The sequence below is a fragment of the Hevea brasiliensis genome, chromosome 9, assembly GCF_030052815.1.
Source record: "Hevea brasiliensis isolate MT/VB/25A 57/8 chromosome 9, ASM3005281v1, whole genome shotgun sequence".
Taxonomy (NCBI): Eukaryota; Viridiplantae; Streptophyta; class Magnoliopsida; order Malpighiales; family Euphorbiaceae; genus Hevea; species Hevea brasiliensis.
Genome location: NC_079501.1, coordinates 5,009,460 through 5,025,158, shown reverse-complemented (window position 1 = coordinate 5,025,158; position 15,699 = coordinate 5,009,460). Strand labels below are relative to the sequence as shown.

Below are 15,699 nucleotides of genomic sequence, written 5' to 3'. Positions count from 1 at the left end.
ATGCGAAAATTCTAGGAGTAAATAAAATTACAAAACTATTGATAAACAACCTGCGAAGGAGAAAAGCAGGTTAACCACAATAAAATCCTCCTGTAGCCTGAGAAAAAATATTGAACAGAAGTGAGCGTTCGACTCAGAGAGTAAAATATCAATTTTAACCATAATCTCTATAACTATCTAGAACTAATGTAACCTGTGGAGTGAAATGCAACAAAGAACCATATTTTCACATCATAACAACAAAAGGTAATTTGAAGCACTCACGCACTCGTAACATCAATCATAATATATGGGAGCCGATCCCTATACACTCTCTTAAATCCAACCCGTGCCGAATAACTCACTTCTGACTTCCACTTAATAACCAAATCGGGTCCCAAATGAAGAACTCAAGCCGTGTTTACCCCAAGGACCGGTCCCTGAAGATCTCAAGCCGTGTCTACCCGTCCTATCCATAGTCCACACCACATCACACGCACGCCAACGCACGCACACCGCTGCTCCAAATTACCACAACAACATCCATGGCACGCTAATGCTTATGAATGCAACATTAATCGTGGATAGAGTTTATCTACATTAATATTTTCATATAAGTGATTCATGGGCATGCTTGAACCTATATTAATATCGAAATTAGTATTAAAATTAATATTTTACTCACAGACTTGGCAATCACTTTGTGGCGGTGAGCGGAAGAAGGTCATCGGCTCACCCGACAATTATATTACAATTATTTAATACAAATGACCCAATACAAATCAAGAAAAGACCCAATACGTCCTAAGTCGTGCTGAAAATCCGTCAGAATCTCCCTATACCTGGACCTACCCAACTCGCAAAGGGCTCAAAACACACTTCTATATCCACAATCCATATATCCACAACTCAATCACATCACACAGCCCCTCCCGGCCCATCAAATCAATCATTCATCACAATATGTAAAATTTCAATTTAGTCCTTATAATTGATCATTTTTGCAAAAGCGCACAAATAAGCTCTAAAAATTATAAAACTCGCTTGCATGGTCCTTAGAAATATTACTAAGCTATTGCAAAAAGAATCGTAATTTTCTAAGTTACCACGAATATTTTATGGATTTTTAATCCTATTTAAGCACTAGAAAATTACGAAAAAATAAGGTTCGGGTTTACCTTTGCCGATTCCGACTTCGGGAACGCGCTCGGGATGCCTGACAATGGTGGGGTAGCCAAAACCTCGATCCAATTCGGAGACTTTTCCGGTGTAGTGCATGCCGGAAATTCACAGATCCGGACAACTGTCGAATTTCCGCGAATTGAGGATACCTACACGAAGCCCAATAATAATATATAAAAAATCAGGGTGTTACATTTCATGGACCGGAAAACAGTACGTCAGGTTAAATACTCTTCTTACTTTCCTAGTTATATAAAATATATAATTTTCCATAGCTACCATTTGAGCGAAGTAATGTGAGCAATATATATGAAGTTTCATCTCTTCATATTACCGAGTGCTTGTCGTTGTATGCAAAATATGATTGATTTTCCGTAAAAGTTAAATAAATTGAAAAGTGAAGGATGAACAGCCATACCCCAAGCTTCATACACTTCCTCAAAATTTCATCTGCTTCGTTTTCCATTTCTATTGCTGAAGTTTAAAGCTGCATTTAAACAACAAATATTTCCGGCAGCGACTATTGGAAGAAAAATACAACAAATTGTTAGGGTTGGGAGTGGGGGAGGCAAGAGAGAGAGAGAGAGAGAGAGAGGATAAAGAAATAAGTTAAGCAAACTGACCATGGTTAATTCCCGATGACGAAGGAGAAATTTCTTTTAATTTTAAAATGATAAAAAAATTTAAGATATTATTAATTTTAAATAAAACTACGTGGAAATATATGATAATCATTCTAAACATGTAATATTATATTAATACCATACATTTGTTATGTTTACGTTATTTAATAATAATTAATAATTTAAATCGAAGAAATTATTTTATATTAAATTAATAAAAATTATAAAATGTAAAATTATAAAGCATTTTTTTATATTTTCTTTAAAATTTTTGAATTATTTGGCGGGATTTCTAATTTAAAACTAAACGCTAGCCCCAGCCTATCTGGTGGCTAGAAGTTAAAACGGCGGAAAGGGTCAAACGCTTTTTGAATTTTGAGCCATTTGACGCGTGACGGTGGTGGGTGACAATGAGGCCGTTGAATGTGAGAGCGAGGCAGTGCCACTGTGAAGACGGCGTGGTTCAGACGGGCAGGGCAAAAAGGGACTTCCGCTCGAATTGAAACAGTGTCGTTTTGTTATGGACCGAAAGACACACGGTACGGTAGCATCGCGTTTGCTGATGTCGGCACCAAATAGGTCGCGGGCCCATTTTGACCATTACCCCAATAATCGTCTAACACGTGTTCGATTGGAGAGCCCAAACTGAACAATCGGGAAACACTAGCTCCACGTGTGTAACGGCGAGGCCAGCCCACGTCACCAAACAGTTAGGAATTTACTTTAATTTTAAAAAGGCAGTGGCAGAGTGGTAATTCCGTGAAATTAAAAGGCGGTAATAAAATTGAGGATTATACTGCTGTCACTGGATCGCCTCCGCTAGTCAGCGTCAGTGGAACAAAGGAAAATAAAAGGAGTTCAATTTTCTTAGCCTTTTTCGCTTTGGAATTTTACAATTCTTCCTCTCGTATGTCGTATCGTTGACGTTTCACTGTCTTTTTCTTCTATTTTTATTTTAATTTTTTTTTAACACTCTGCTGGTTCTCACTTCACCACCAACTAGCACACCTACCTCCATGGCAGACCTCAGGTTCTCGCTTCTCTTCTAAGCTTGGAAGAGAGGCTTTGTAGCTTCTCCTTCTCTACCATATCTCCTCTCTCTCTCTTTCTTTCCCCAATTCGAAACCAGAAAAAGAAAAAATGCCACTCAATTCTGATCACTACCATCTTCTTCGTGGTCTGCTCTGTAAATCTTTGCCTGTAGTTCTTCTTGTTCTAATTCTGTGCAATTCAGTTGGGTTGGTCGCTTCAAGTGTTGATGATAAGCAGGCATTGCTGCTGTTCAAGTCTGCCATCACTAGAGATCCATTAGGGCTCACCTCCAATTGGAACCCTAAGGATCCAGACCCTTGTTCCTGGAATGGCGTTACCTGCGACCGTCTTTCCCGTCGAGTCAGAGCCCTTAATCTCTCCTCCAATAACAATTCTACCTGCCCTCTTGTTTCTTTTTCTCCAACTTCAACAGCGACAAATGGTGTAGTGGGTAACTTCTCTTTGCTATTTCCTTGCTCAGGGTTTAACGAAGACTCGTCACCAAAATTGGCTGGAAAATTGTCGCCTGCAATTGGCCATCTCTCTCAGCTTGCAGTCTTGTCTCTTGGGTTTAATGGGTTTTATGGAGAGCTGCCTTTGGAGATTGGCCAGCTTTACCTGTTAGAGGTTCTTGACTTGGGTTTTAATGCTTTTCACGGGACTATACCGGTTTCCCTCCAAAATTGCACGTCATTGCGCGTTATTAATCTCTCTGGGAATCGATTAAATGGTACAATTCCTACATTTGTTAATCAATTTCCGGGTTTGCAAATTATTTCGCTTTCCTTTAATTTGTTGAGCGGTTCCATTCCGTATGATTTGGGCGGCAATTGTGGGAGCCTTGAGCATCTTCTTCTTGATGGGAATTCATTCTCGGGTTCAATTCCTTCTAGTCTAGGGTATTGCAAAGAGCTTCGGTCTTTGATTCTCTCTTCAAATTTGTTGCAAGATGGTATTCCTTCGACCCTTGGGCAATTGGGAAATCTTGAAGTGCTTGACTTGTCTAGAAATTTCTTAAGTGGGATTGTACCGCCCGAGTTGGGCAACTGTGGGCAGTTAAAGCTGCTTGTCCTAAAAAATAACTATGGTCCCCTGTGGTCAACAGATTTTTCAAGTTCGACAATTGAAGAAGAGGAGCGTGGGGAGGGGGAGTTTAACTATTTTGATGGCACGTTGCCTGATAGTATTACAAGGCTACCCAATCTCCATGTGCTTTGGGCCCCAAGCTTAAACTTTGAGGGCGAGTTTCCACAGAATTGGGGGTCTTCTTCTAACTTGAAGATGCTGAATTTGGCAGGAAATTACTTCACTGGAGCAATCCCTGTGTCCCTTGCTAATAGTAAGAACTTGTACTTTCTCGATTTGAGTTCCAATAACTTGACTGGGTTGCTTCCACAAGCATTTTCTGTTCCATGTATGGTTGTTTTTAACGTTAGCAGGAACTCTTTTACTGGAGACGTTACGAGATTTTCTAATGGCGGGTGTTCCAAGATTATTAAGTTGTCCATTTCATATGGTGATATTGTTGGCTTCTTCTCTACTTTCTTTTACACAAATGCTGTGACGGGCAGTGGTTCATTCTCTTTTCCTTCTGGTGGTTTGGCTGTATTACATGATTTGAGCAACAACTTTTTCACCGGGCCAGTTCCTCCCCTGTTGATTGCTTTGGGAAGTTTTTCTCATAGGCCCTTCTATGGTTTTTGGTTGAGTGGGAATAATCTTGAGGGCAATATTGCAACTTATTCCTTTGATTTGTGTCTTAGTTTAGATGGCTTGATTTTTGATATTGGTAACAATAGAATTGTTGGTGAACTCCCTTCTTTTGTGGGAAGCAGTTGCAAATGCATGAAAGTTTTCAATGTGGCAGGAAACTATTTAATTGGTTCAATTCATCGTGCCTTTAGTCATTTGGATTCCCTAGTTAGTCTTAACCTCGGTAGAAACAGATTACAAGGTCCCATTCCTTCCTTTGTTGGTTGGATGAAGGATTTGAGGTATTTGTCGCTTGCCAGCAATAACTTTACTGGTGCAATACCTTGGGAGTTGACTCAACTGTCTGCATTAGAGGTTTTGGAACTTTCTTCAAATTCCCTTTCAGGAGAGATACCGCCTGATTTTGCAAAACTTCAACATCTTAGTGTACTGCGGTTAGATCATAACCACTTATATGGAAAGATACCATCCAACCTTGGGAATACAACTTCACTCTCGGTATTTGATGTATCTTTCAACAATTTGTCTGGATCTGTACCTTTGAATTCAAACTTAATTAAATGTGAAAATGTGCAAGGAAATCCTAACCTTCAGCCATGTCATACTGGTCCATCATCCTCTGAATGGGAACAGGAGCATTCTGGTAATTTTTCCCAACAAGGAGCCAGTCCTCCCATTGGAAGCATACGGAGGAATAATGGTGCTTTCAATCCGATTGAAATTGCCTCGGTTACTTCAGCCTCAGTTATTTTCTCTGTTCTAGTAGCATTAATTCTCTTCCTCACATGCATGAAGAAATTTTTATGCAATTCTACATCTGGCCAAGGGCCAGGCAGGAAAGAAGTTGTAACTTGCAATGATATTGGTGTACATTTGACGTATGAAAATGTTGTGAGGGCTACTGGGAGTTTCAATATTCAGAATTGCATCGGAAGTGGAGGTTTTGGTGCCACATACAAAGCTGAGATTGTTCCTGGAGTTGTGGTAGCAGTAAAGCGGCTATCAGTTGGCAGATTTCAAGGTGTTCAACAGTTTGCAGCTGAGATCAGAACTCTAGGAAGGGTGCAGCATCCAAATCTTGTAAAGCTGATAGGTTACCATCTAAGCGAGTCAGAAATGTTCCTAATCTACAACTACTTTCCTGGCGGCAATCTAGAGAGATTCATCCAGGAGCGAACAGGGAGGGTTGTGGAATGGAGCATGCTTCACAAGATTGCTCTTGATATTGCACGTGCCCTTGCTTATTTGCATGATGAGTGTGTCCCTCGGGTGTTACACCGTGATATTAAACCAAGCAACATATTGCTGGACAACAATTTTAATGCATATCTTTCTGACTTTGGCCTTGCACGTATTTTGGGTACTTCTGAGACACATGCAACAACTGATGTTGCTGGGACTTTTGGATATGTTGCCCCTGAATATGCAATGACATGCCGTGTTTCTGACAAGGCAGATGTGTATAGTTATGGTGTTGTTCTTCTAGAATTAATATCTGACAAGAAGGCTCTAGATCCCTCCTTCTCTTCCTTTGGAAATGGTTTCAGCATTGTGGCTTGGGCAAGTATGCTTCTACGAGAGGGCAGGACCAGTGACTTTTTCACACCTGGCCTATGGGATTCTGGACCCCATGATGATCTTGTTGAGGTACTTCACTTGGGCATTATGTGTACAGGTGAATCTCTTTCATCCAGACCTTCCATGAAGCAAGTGGCTCAACGATTAAAGCGGATACAGCCTGCAACATCTTAACTGAAGTTTTTGACAATATATGTTTTGCGAGTTAACACTAATGATTTGTATTTTGCCATTTGTCTTATCATTCATTCTGCATTACATTTTTTTAACGGAGCCAACAGACTTATCCTTGTAATATATTGTAGTCAATTGTTCCCTTAAACTATATAAAATCTTGTATTTTAGTGGAAAGTATTCATTGAATCTAACTGCTGTTGCTTTTAGTTTTTCATGGTTTTCCTATAAAAATGTACTGGCAATAATGGAGATGCAGCCAATAATTATTAGAGTTCTCATTAAGCATTTTTCTATTAATGGCCTTATATTGGATATAGCCAACTATTGTGTTCTTGTAAGATTTAAGGAAGCCTAAAACATTTTATTGGAAAGCCATGAAATTGTTCTGCGTACTAAATACCTGATGAAGAAACAAAAGGGGCCTTAAACTCATCAGAACCATATCATACCCTTAAAGTGATGTTGGTCTCTGATGAAACCTTGGCCTCTAAAGAATAACAAGATAGAATTTCAGCTTGGGATTCTGCAAGCTTTGGGAGATCTTATTTACTTAACCATTATGTAAAGGACTAGTTTCTAGGTGTGAATTGACCAAACGTTAGAATTGATCAAACTACTTGATAGCTGGTCCATAATTTTGTGCACAAGAGGCTTAATATGTCGTGCAATCTAATCATTGATTATTTATATTTTAGTTTTCATAAAGTAATGCTTGTAAGGAGTCCTGTGGAAATCAAGAAATATAGGTTTGCTCCTGTCTACACAGAATATATGGTGTTTTCAGATTAAAAACCTAGTATTTTGCTCATTGGAAGGATAATTGATAGCCTGCCACAAGGAATTTGAAGTAGCAGCAGCCAGCTGCAAATTGATGGGGCATGTCTTTTGTGGCTGCAACTGGATATCATATCAGAATGGCTAAATCTTTGTTTTCCTCCCTCTCCTTGTAGAGTGTTCTGAGCATTAATAGTTTGCCCTTTGACGTGTTCAGCAATCTTTTAGCTACTTTTGTGCCACTATCTCTAGCTAGCATCTGTCACTCTCAGCCCGGCAGGCAACTTATTTTCTTGCATTGATATTTAATATTACCTCTGAGTCTGAGTTAGTGGATGAAGACATGAAGTCATGAAGATGCTCTTCTAAGGTTGTGGAAAATAGCTGAACCAAGGTAATCTTTTTGCCCCATGGATATTACTAACTAGTTTAGCCATCAAATAGCAACTAACACGTTAATTAGTCTTACTATACGTACAATAACACTTTCAGAGAGAATAACACTTTTAGAGACAGTTTGGTTACAAGGAATCAGGGAATGGAAATTCAAATGGTCTCTCATCATCCTCCTTATTTTGTTACGCTTGTCCCATATGTGGATATGAAAATTACTTATTAAAGCTTTTTCTTTTTCATTTTTGTCATCTCTACTTACTCTCATTATATGTATTTCATGTCACCAAGTCTCAAGGGCTGAAATAAAAGAGAGATCTATTATTGGTTAGTTCATGCCTCGTAACCAAGTAACATCTTGATACATTTTATTACTGTTTTAGGTTTCGTTTGTTTTATAAAAAATAATTTATATATGAAAAATATTTTTTATTATTTAGTTGCAGTATTAAATTATTGATATGTATTTATATTATACATTTTTAAGTGTTTTTATATTTTAATAAAACTGTTAAAATTAGAAAAATAGCTTATTATTTTAAAAAGAGAAAGTTATTTTCCTTAAAAATATCTTTCTTTTCTCACTAACCAATAAAATAATTTTTCGTTAGTCAATTTTTTGAGTACCCAAATATTTGAAAATATAAAAAATATATTTTTAGAAAAATATTTTCTGTAATACAAATGGAGCCTTAGTATGTTGAATTGTGAAACAGGAGATATTAGTAAAAACAAAAAACTATGGAGGATACTAGCTTTTTCCAGGGTTTAATGAACGCGTGAGTCATCAACTAAATATATGCCAGGCTTTAGGGCATATATAGACACAAGTTACACTGTTACAGGAAAGGCTCCCGCGTTATGTATGAAGAACTTGGAGGATTCAATATTTACAGTCAACAAGGCAAAATTTTTAATATCTGGCTTTTCAAAAAGCTATTTGTATCCCATTTCCCTAGTACTGGCAGGAAGAGCACCACTGACGTTTTCTTATGCTATGGTATAATTCACACATGATATTGTTTATTGCAGTTATAAAGCACAAGAGAGGAAAAGCAGCGAAAACTGGAATGGGAAAGTGGCAATCTCTGTACTTAGGTTGTTTGTCAACTCTCTTCCCATATTGTTCCCATGCAACTTTCTTTGCTGATGCAGTAGGGTGACTGCTGGTTAAACTGATGCAGGGTGTTGGGCCGTGTTGTTTTTGTACAACACCTTCATTTCGTGTTGTTTTTGTACAAGTAATAATTAGGTGCTGCAAAAAGATAAGAAAAAAAAAAAGAATTATTTTATCTTCAGATATTATTGATATTTACAATTTAATTTTTATATTTAAAAAAATGAATTAATTAATCCTCCATTACCATCTCTAGAAAAACAAAAACAAAGACAAAGAAGAATCTGAGCCATCAGTGGTGACAACCAGCTTGGCTCCGCTACTTACTCGTTTTCGGCTTGTTTAGCTTAGATTGAATAACTCAGTTTGCTCAACCTATTGCATTTTGTCCATTCTGAGTTTGCTAAAAATTCAGCTTCATGACATCAACGATTAAGTTTTGTATTTTAGCCGTTAAAATTGCGATGGCGCTAGCTTACTCATTTTGAGCTTTGCACGATTTGTTTTTCATTGAATTGAAAAGATGAATTTAATTGAAAGGATGGTCCACAGATTCAAAATCTAAACCCTTGAAATTGGGCTTGAAGGATTTTATGGGGACTCAAGGAAGCAGTTCAATGAAATGAATGCATTGCATCGGCATAGCAGGTTGCCAAGGCAGCGTTTGTGGACAGATTGGGTCAAAGCCCATATCCAAAACTCCAATTCAGTGCTGAAAAAACAAAACACTCGTTATTGGATGGTCTTCCAGGATTCCTGGATACAGCTTGCAGAAAAGATAACTATTTTGTGGAGATATATAGGCATATATACGCGTCCTAAGAGGGGCCCATTCAGTGGTGTCATCTTGGAGGATAGCCCCACCCCCACCACCACCACTGCCAGTGTCAAGCCATCATCTATTGCATGACATGACAAATGAATAGAAAAGGAAAGAAAATGCGTCTCATACATAGATGCAGGGAATCACAATAAATATGTAATCTATTAACTTTATTAGTAGTTTCCATCCAGAGGAAGAGAAAAGTTGCTACTCTATTCTGTGCTGGATGGAACATTGAATTCAAAGTTGTGAACTGACAATCCAAAAAGAGTACATTATCAATCGTTCCATGCAGCTTATTCCACCTAAAGCAATGTTTTTCTTCTATATATACAAAGTATGTATCTCTGATGCTCCTCCCTTTAGCCTTCACTTGTTAAAAAATGAAAAATAAATTAATAAAATAAACAAATCTTATATGGTCGTCCCGTCCTTTATTATGGAATTTTTCAAGACGACTGTTATTCCTGATCTAATGTAGAATCCCTCAGATGGCCTTTCTGCCTCTTTCACATGCTGCAGTTCAAACCATAAGTGAAAGGAAATGAAATGGTTAGATCAATATCTGTCACAGATATATTATAAACAAAGATGCATTTAACTGAAAATATTTAGTTGTGCAATGCCATCTCCTCTTCCAAAGAATAACTAAAGAAAGTTGGGGTGGAAAACTACTAGACAGCTGCACATTAATCCTTACATCCTTGTTTGCTATGATCACATTCTTCCCAATTTTTGCATTCTTGTCAATTATGCAATTCCTGCAGGATAAGATAACTCATCATATTTACCTTATCATGGATTAAATTCAGAGGAATTTGCATGATAAAAAATACATGAAGAAGCAGAGTCATAATGCGTGTGAGATAGAATGTCTTGTCTAGCCGTCTTTTCATATTGTTCTTCCAGATTTGCATGTCAACAAGCATATGAATTTCGACTACTTGCAGGAAGTAATTTCTTGACACTAAAAATTGGTGAAATAATCCTCACATAATTAGGCAATATAGCAGGTGCACTTTAAAAAAGATCGAAGAAATGGATGTCGAAATTAGAAAGCATTTGCAGGACAAGTGCATACAATTCAACATGATTTTATACTTGCTATGCACATATGCGATGCTTTGCCTCCCTACCCCAATCCACAAGACAATAGAACGAAAATTTTCCAGTCGAGATTTTGATTCAATATTGCGAGGAACTTACATAATTTTGGTATCTCTCCCAACACCTATTGGAACTTTTCCTTCAGCTAAAAAGGCTGCTCTCTCTGCCTCCGTTTGGTAAAAGTCAGCACCCATCATCATGGCATCCTGTAGAATATGATCTAAAGCTGTTATTCCTGATACAGAAGCAGCATCACAGACTTACATGATTTGATGGAATAACAGTCCACTGTTTACAGAATATACTTGTTGGAATTGAAGAGATTTTGCTGAAGTTGCTTTATGGCAATCCTTGTTATAAGGAAAATTAGTTGTACAAATTGTTGATCGATATACTATATGTTGGTGTGAGTTACCATGTAAGCAATGAATCTTAATGAAAAATAGGGTATAGAGATCGTAAGGATTGATTTGTCTTTATTGAAACCCATTTCTAGCTCCTTCTCTGATTTTCTAACAATTCTTCCCATCATGTCTTTTGTTAGATGTTTATCTAGTTCTTCCAAGCAAAAGAATGAAACAGAAAGAACATGGAAAATGGGTTACCTTCAGCTCAACCCCATATTCTAGTCTTGAGCGAATCCCTACAATGGAATGTTCAACACTGCACTCCCTTAAAAAGCAACCATGTGAAATTATGGAATCCTTGACCTATAATAAGAGTTATTGCATGAGCTCAGTGCACAGCAGCATAGCCTTGAGACTGCAGTATGCAAGCAATAAGTTTAAAATCATACCCGACACTTCTCTATTTTAGTTGGTGGTAAAAACCGGGGGCACGTGAAGATTGGCTTGAGCGGATCAAAGAAGTGAAACTTGGGAGGCTGCAAAACGATGTAAAATGATATGGTCACTTGTAAACACTCATTTGACCCAAACAAAATACTCCAATAACACACCTTAAAAGAAAACTATATACCTGATCTGTTAGGGCCAAGTTGGCATCAAAGAAAGATTTTATAGTTCCAATATCCTCCCAGTAGTCATTGAATAGATATGCCTGCCAAGAAATGAACAATGGCCACCTATCAGCAGTTTCCGAAGTAAAAATGAGAGTATTAGTTCACAGCACCCATTTACCCACATTCTCATATTAACATTCTGTGAAGAATAAGTTGAATTGTCTATCAAATCAAACTTTCCAATGGTCAGAAACTATCGTCAATTCAAGTAATACAGCATTCAGTTCCAAGGCCTAGCTAAAATGTGAGAAAAATTTTCAAAGAATTTACCCGGACATTATAATCTTTTGCAGCCATTGGAATAATTTCTGATCCAAAGTCATTGGCTGTTGGATAATGCCACCTAAAGAAACAAAAGTATAGGAGGAAAAGAGAAACATTATTCCATGTCACTCTATTGGAGATCACACAAATCACCATTACATTATTCTTTGATATTTGTGAGGCATTTTGTTAAAAAGTAAAAGCACCACTTCATTTACAAAAAGATTCACTAAATTATATCATCTTTCATATTTAAGGGGGAAGGGAAATTAATTTCATCAAACTGCAGATTATGTTGACACAAGTCCACAAATGCTGCTCTCTCCTTCAGGGTTCAAATGATGTACCAAGTAATAATCATGTTGTATAACATGTACTGTAGCACTACAGACATGACAAAGAAGTGAACTCTTCAATGATAATGCACTAATAAAGTAAGGAATAAGATTATCAATCCATTAGTGTAAGAAGGCATTTCAAATCACAATTGAGAAAGCTCAACAACAAACCCTGAAACAATAATAAAAATCTTAATTGGTTTAATTCAGGCAGTTTTTCTGCATGATGCTTAACCCAACTATTTGACTAATTTAATTTATCGCAGAACAGTCTTTGTACTATAAGCTCATATGATAGGATGGTTTTGTGAAATTATACTGGGAAGAATTTTGCCTTTTTTTTTTTCTGCTATCAAGGACAACATAAAAGGGGAAGACGTAATGCATTCCTTTTACTTTATTTATGCTGTAATACTGTAAATGACAGCCTTAAACTACCTCAGAAGTTTTAGTAGAACATCTGTCTTGAACAAATATATACCCATTGATGCAATGTATGGGAACTTCCTTGCATCTGGAGCTGATAATCCTAGAATAGTTGTATCTACTCTCTGAGGCAATGAAAATTGTTGATCAGATGCTGATTATTTTTGAAAATGACATCTAAACTTATGGTTAGATTTCAGCTAATTATCTCATGAAGCACAAAAAGGAGCAAAGTAACAAACCATGGATTTCAAATTTTCACCCTTGGGCTTCTCAAGAAATTGTGTGATTTGTCCTGTCTCATCAATCTTTATCAACCCATAATCGGAGGCTCGACTGTAGGCAAGAAGAAATAAATAGATAATGAAGAAAATAAATCAACTTCAAACAAGTATTTTTAATTGAAATTTGCTATCTTGAGTAAGGCATGAGAACATATTAAATGAAAGGCAGCTCAATCCATGCTTAAATATCAGTTTAAAAAACAAAATTATACTTTAGATCAGTTACCTGTCATCAATAGGGAGGCAAGAGACAGATATATCAGCACCTGAATCAATGTGCTTCTGCAGATAGAGATAATATACACAACAATTACAGAAATGTGAGGAAGAGAAAAGGAAAATTGATAATAAAGTTTGAAAACAATGCTTCAACCTGCACGAAATCCATATAATCCATTCGATAGAGATGATCACCAGATAATATCAAAATATTCTCAATGTGTCTGTGCTTTGCATCCTGCAAAGGATGAGAACGTCAAAAGCCATGAGTAAGTCACCTGACTTGATGAGATCATCATTATTTTACATATAATCAAATATCATTAACCTTCAATTTTATCATCAATACATTTCCCATACCTCAAACAACCAGATAAATTGTCTAACAGCATCTGCTGTACCCTGAAACCACTTCTTTCCAGATTCGCCAGGTGTTTGAGTAGCTGCTAATACCTTCGATGACAAAGCAAGCAAAATTAACTGTATAGGCAGGAATATGCCAATAAATGGCCCCAACAAAAGAGGACAAAAATATTACAGGCGGGTTATGCATCAAGCATACATCTGATACTAACATGGAAAATGACATCTTCGAAATACAGAATCAAATACCTCAACAAACCCTTCACCAAAGTTTACACCATTCCCAGAATTATATGTTCTAGCAATGTGACGGTTGAGAGATTGAGAATTGAACTGTGTGAGGATGTATATTTTGTTAATGCCACTGTTGATGCAATTGCTCATTGGGACATCAATCAATCTATAACATCCTCCTATTGGCACCTACCATGCCAAGAAGAAAAAATGTCAATGTTCATGGATTGAAATTAAAACTATCTTACTTGGGACCAAAAAAAAGGGGGAAATCAAAACCATTTCAAGTTTTCTTACAGCTGGTTTAGCCCTTCTATTAGTAAGAGGAAAAAGTCTTGTTCCCGCTCCACCGCCTAATATAATAGAGGCAACATTCTTTGGGTCTGCTTCTGGTTTTTCAAGCATTGGTGCTTGGAAATTCTAATATTGTGAGTACAAAAGGGCATGTGGATTAGAGGCACTTGACTAAATAACATGAACTCCAAATTTAAAAGCTCATAAGAAATTAAAGCTACCATGAAATCTTTAGTAACATCAGCAAGGACAGAAGTAGTCAAGAAGCGTCTGGTAGTAGCATGCATTTTCCTAGGGAAGTTGATCTTTCCTAATTGAACACCAGAAACAGAACTATATGAATACCCAATGCCTCCTTTTTGTCCAACAAATGGGGATGAAGGAAACATGTCATGGCGAGTTGGTTGCATCCGAGAAGACATTGAAATGAATCCTTGTAAATTAGCCACCGCCATTTTGATTTTGAGTATAACAGATAGAACAGTTAAAAAATTTACACTTCAAACTCTGTAGCTGCTCTTCTCTGCTCCATGGACTACAAAACAAATTTGAATCGAAAAGAAGCACTTGAAATCAGATGGTCCATAAAAGTAAATTTCTAATGCCAACAAGGGTTTGAAAACCCAGTTCCAAATAAACAAAGAATAAGGTAAAAAAAAAAAAATACCCTATCAGAATCTGCTGCTCTCAACCAATGTGCCCAGACATTACCCAAGCGATAAACAAGAAAAGGCCAAGATTAAACAATAAAGAGCATTCATTGCAATGCAATAAAATTTAGAAATGAAGACTAAATTATTGATGAAGAAATGGGATTACTTTATGGCCTTTAAAAAAAATCAAGTTGCCTCAAGATGGAGCAAAGAATGGCTCCAACATTAACACCATAACCATCAACACCTTTTTTGGTCTAGCAAATTAAAACAAACAAATTAAAAAAAAGGCGGTTGGGGGTGGGGGTGTTTCTCATGGGTCAAGAGAGTTATCGAGATTCGCAGCAGCTTAAAATAAAAGCCGCCCCACGACTCCATTTATGCAAAGTCCATTGCACGTTTAAGAACGCACGGTGTTTCCTCTTGGGTTTATGTTTCAATGTTTCAAAACTTGAAATACTAACTGCATGTGCATATGCAAATCTTTCTTTAGTTTTCAATAAAATATTGCGCTTTTCACACCCCATCAATCTCGATGATCTCTTTTTGAAAAGAAGAAATGAAAATGGCAATTCGAAGATTGATGACTCACCAATGCTTGGAATCACGTTCATGGAGGAGGCCAATCTAAGTTTCATAGGTTTTTCATCATTAGAAATACTTTAAAAACATGATATCTCCATTAAAGCTGAATTTGATGGAGTAGAATATAATATGTGTAAGGAGTAAAAAAAGGGGTTTAGTTTGAATTTCCAAACTCGAACTAGATCGTTGTGAGACCCGAAAAGGATGGTTGATTTGTTTAGCATAACCATCCATAATTTCCGCAGTCCCAGATCTTGAAAATACATGGTAAGTAATGCATATTTAGACCGCCATATTCCAAAATCTTCACAACACAAAGGTAGTTCAGATTTAAAAGGCTTCAAGTTCTGTTCTTTTTCTTTTCCATGTAAAAAAATTCAACTTAAGTATACAAAATCAGTTAAAAAGATTTTTATTTTATTATAAAATTTGAGTATTTAATACATATTTTTAATTAATAATGTAGTTTATTATTTTTATAAATTACTATTAGTATTTAAAAAAAAAAAAACTAATAATA

At 36.8% G+C, this 15,699-nt stretch overlaps 2 protein-coding genes across 5 annotated transcripts; one reads left to right on the top strand and one right to left on the bottom strand.

The window, feature by feature from the left end:
* The first annotated feature begins 2,625 nt into the window (after positions 1 to 2,625).
* LOC110650399 (LRR receptor-like serine/threonine-protein kinase RPK2) lies at positions 2,626 to 6,458 on the top strand. Its single transcript, XM_021805361.2, has one exon. The coding sequence runs from the start codon at positions 2,925 to 2,927 to the stop codon at positions 6,279 to 6,281; it is 3,357 nt and encodes a 1,118-aa protein (XP_021661053.2). The 5' UTR covers positions 2,626 to 2,924; the 3' UTR covers positions 6,282 to 6,458.
* Positions 6,459 to 9,534: 3,076 nt separating this feature from the next.
* On the bottom strand, positions 9,535 to 15,646 carry LOC110650396 (glucose-1-phosphate adenylyltransferase large subunit 1). Of its 4 annotated transcripts, XM_058152543.1 has the most exons (16): positions 15,187 to 15,640; positions 14,163 to 14,476; positions 13,945 to 14,067; positions 13,663 to 13,836; positions 13,411 to 13,503; positions 13,205 to 13,288; positions 13,058 to 13,113; positions 12,790 to 12,883; positions 12,560 to 12,672; positions 11,790 to 11,862; positions 11,477 to 11,557; positions 11,295 to 11,381; positions 11,104 to 11,208; positions 10,598 to 10,704; positions 10,092 to 10,152; positions 9,535 to 9,907 (listed from the first exon to the last, which is right to left on the bottom strand). In XM_058152543.1, the coding sequence occupies exons 2-16, from the start codon at positions 14,394 to 14,396 to the stop codon at positions 9,806 to 9,808; spliced, it is 1,587 nt and encodes a 528-aa protein (XP_058008526.1). In that variant the 5' UTR covers positions 14,397 to 14,476; positions 15,187 to 15,640; the 3' UTR covers positions 9,535 to 9,805. The 4 variants fall into 4 exon arrangements, with proteins under 4 accessions (XP_058008526.1, XP_021661048.2, XP_058008525.1 ...); XM_021805356.2 differs by having other exon boundaries at positions 9,535 to 10,152; positions 15,187 to 15,646; XM_058152542.1 differs by lacking the exon at positions 15,187 to 15,640 and adding an exon at positions 14,609 to 15,100 and having other exon boundaries at positions 9,535 to 10,152.
* Between the last annotated feature and the right edge of the window lie 53 nt (positions 15,647 to 15,699).

Coding starts and splice junctions, on each gene's coding strand:
- LOC110650399 (XM_021805361.2), top strand. CDS start 2,925: ATGCCACTCAATTCTGATCACTACCATCTTCTTCGTGGTCTGCTCTGT.
- LOC110650396 (XM_021805356.2), bottom strand. CDS start 14,396: ATGGCGGTGGCTAATTTACAAGGATTCATTTCAATGTCTTCTCGGATG. Junction 13,504..13,662: donor TTGGTGAAGGGTTTGTTGAG/GTATTTGATTCT, acceptor TTGTCATCGAAG/GTATTAGCAGCTACTCAAAC. Junction 11,382..11,476: donor ACTTGGCCCTAACAGATCAG/GTATATAGTTTT, acceptor ATCGTTTTGCAG/CCTCCCAAGTTTCACTTCTT.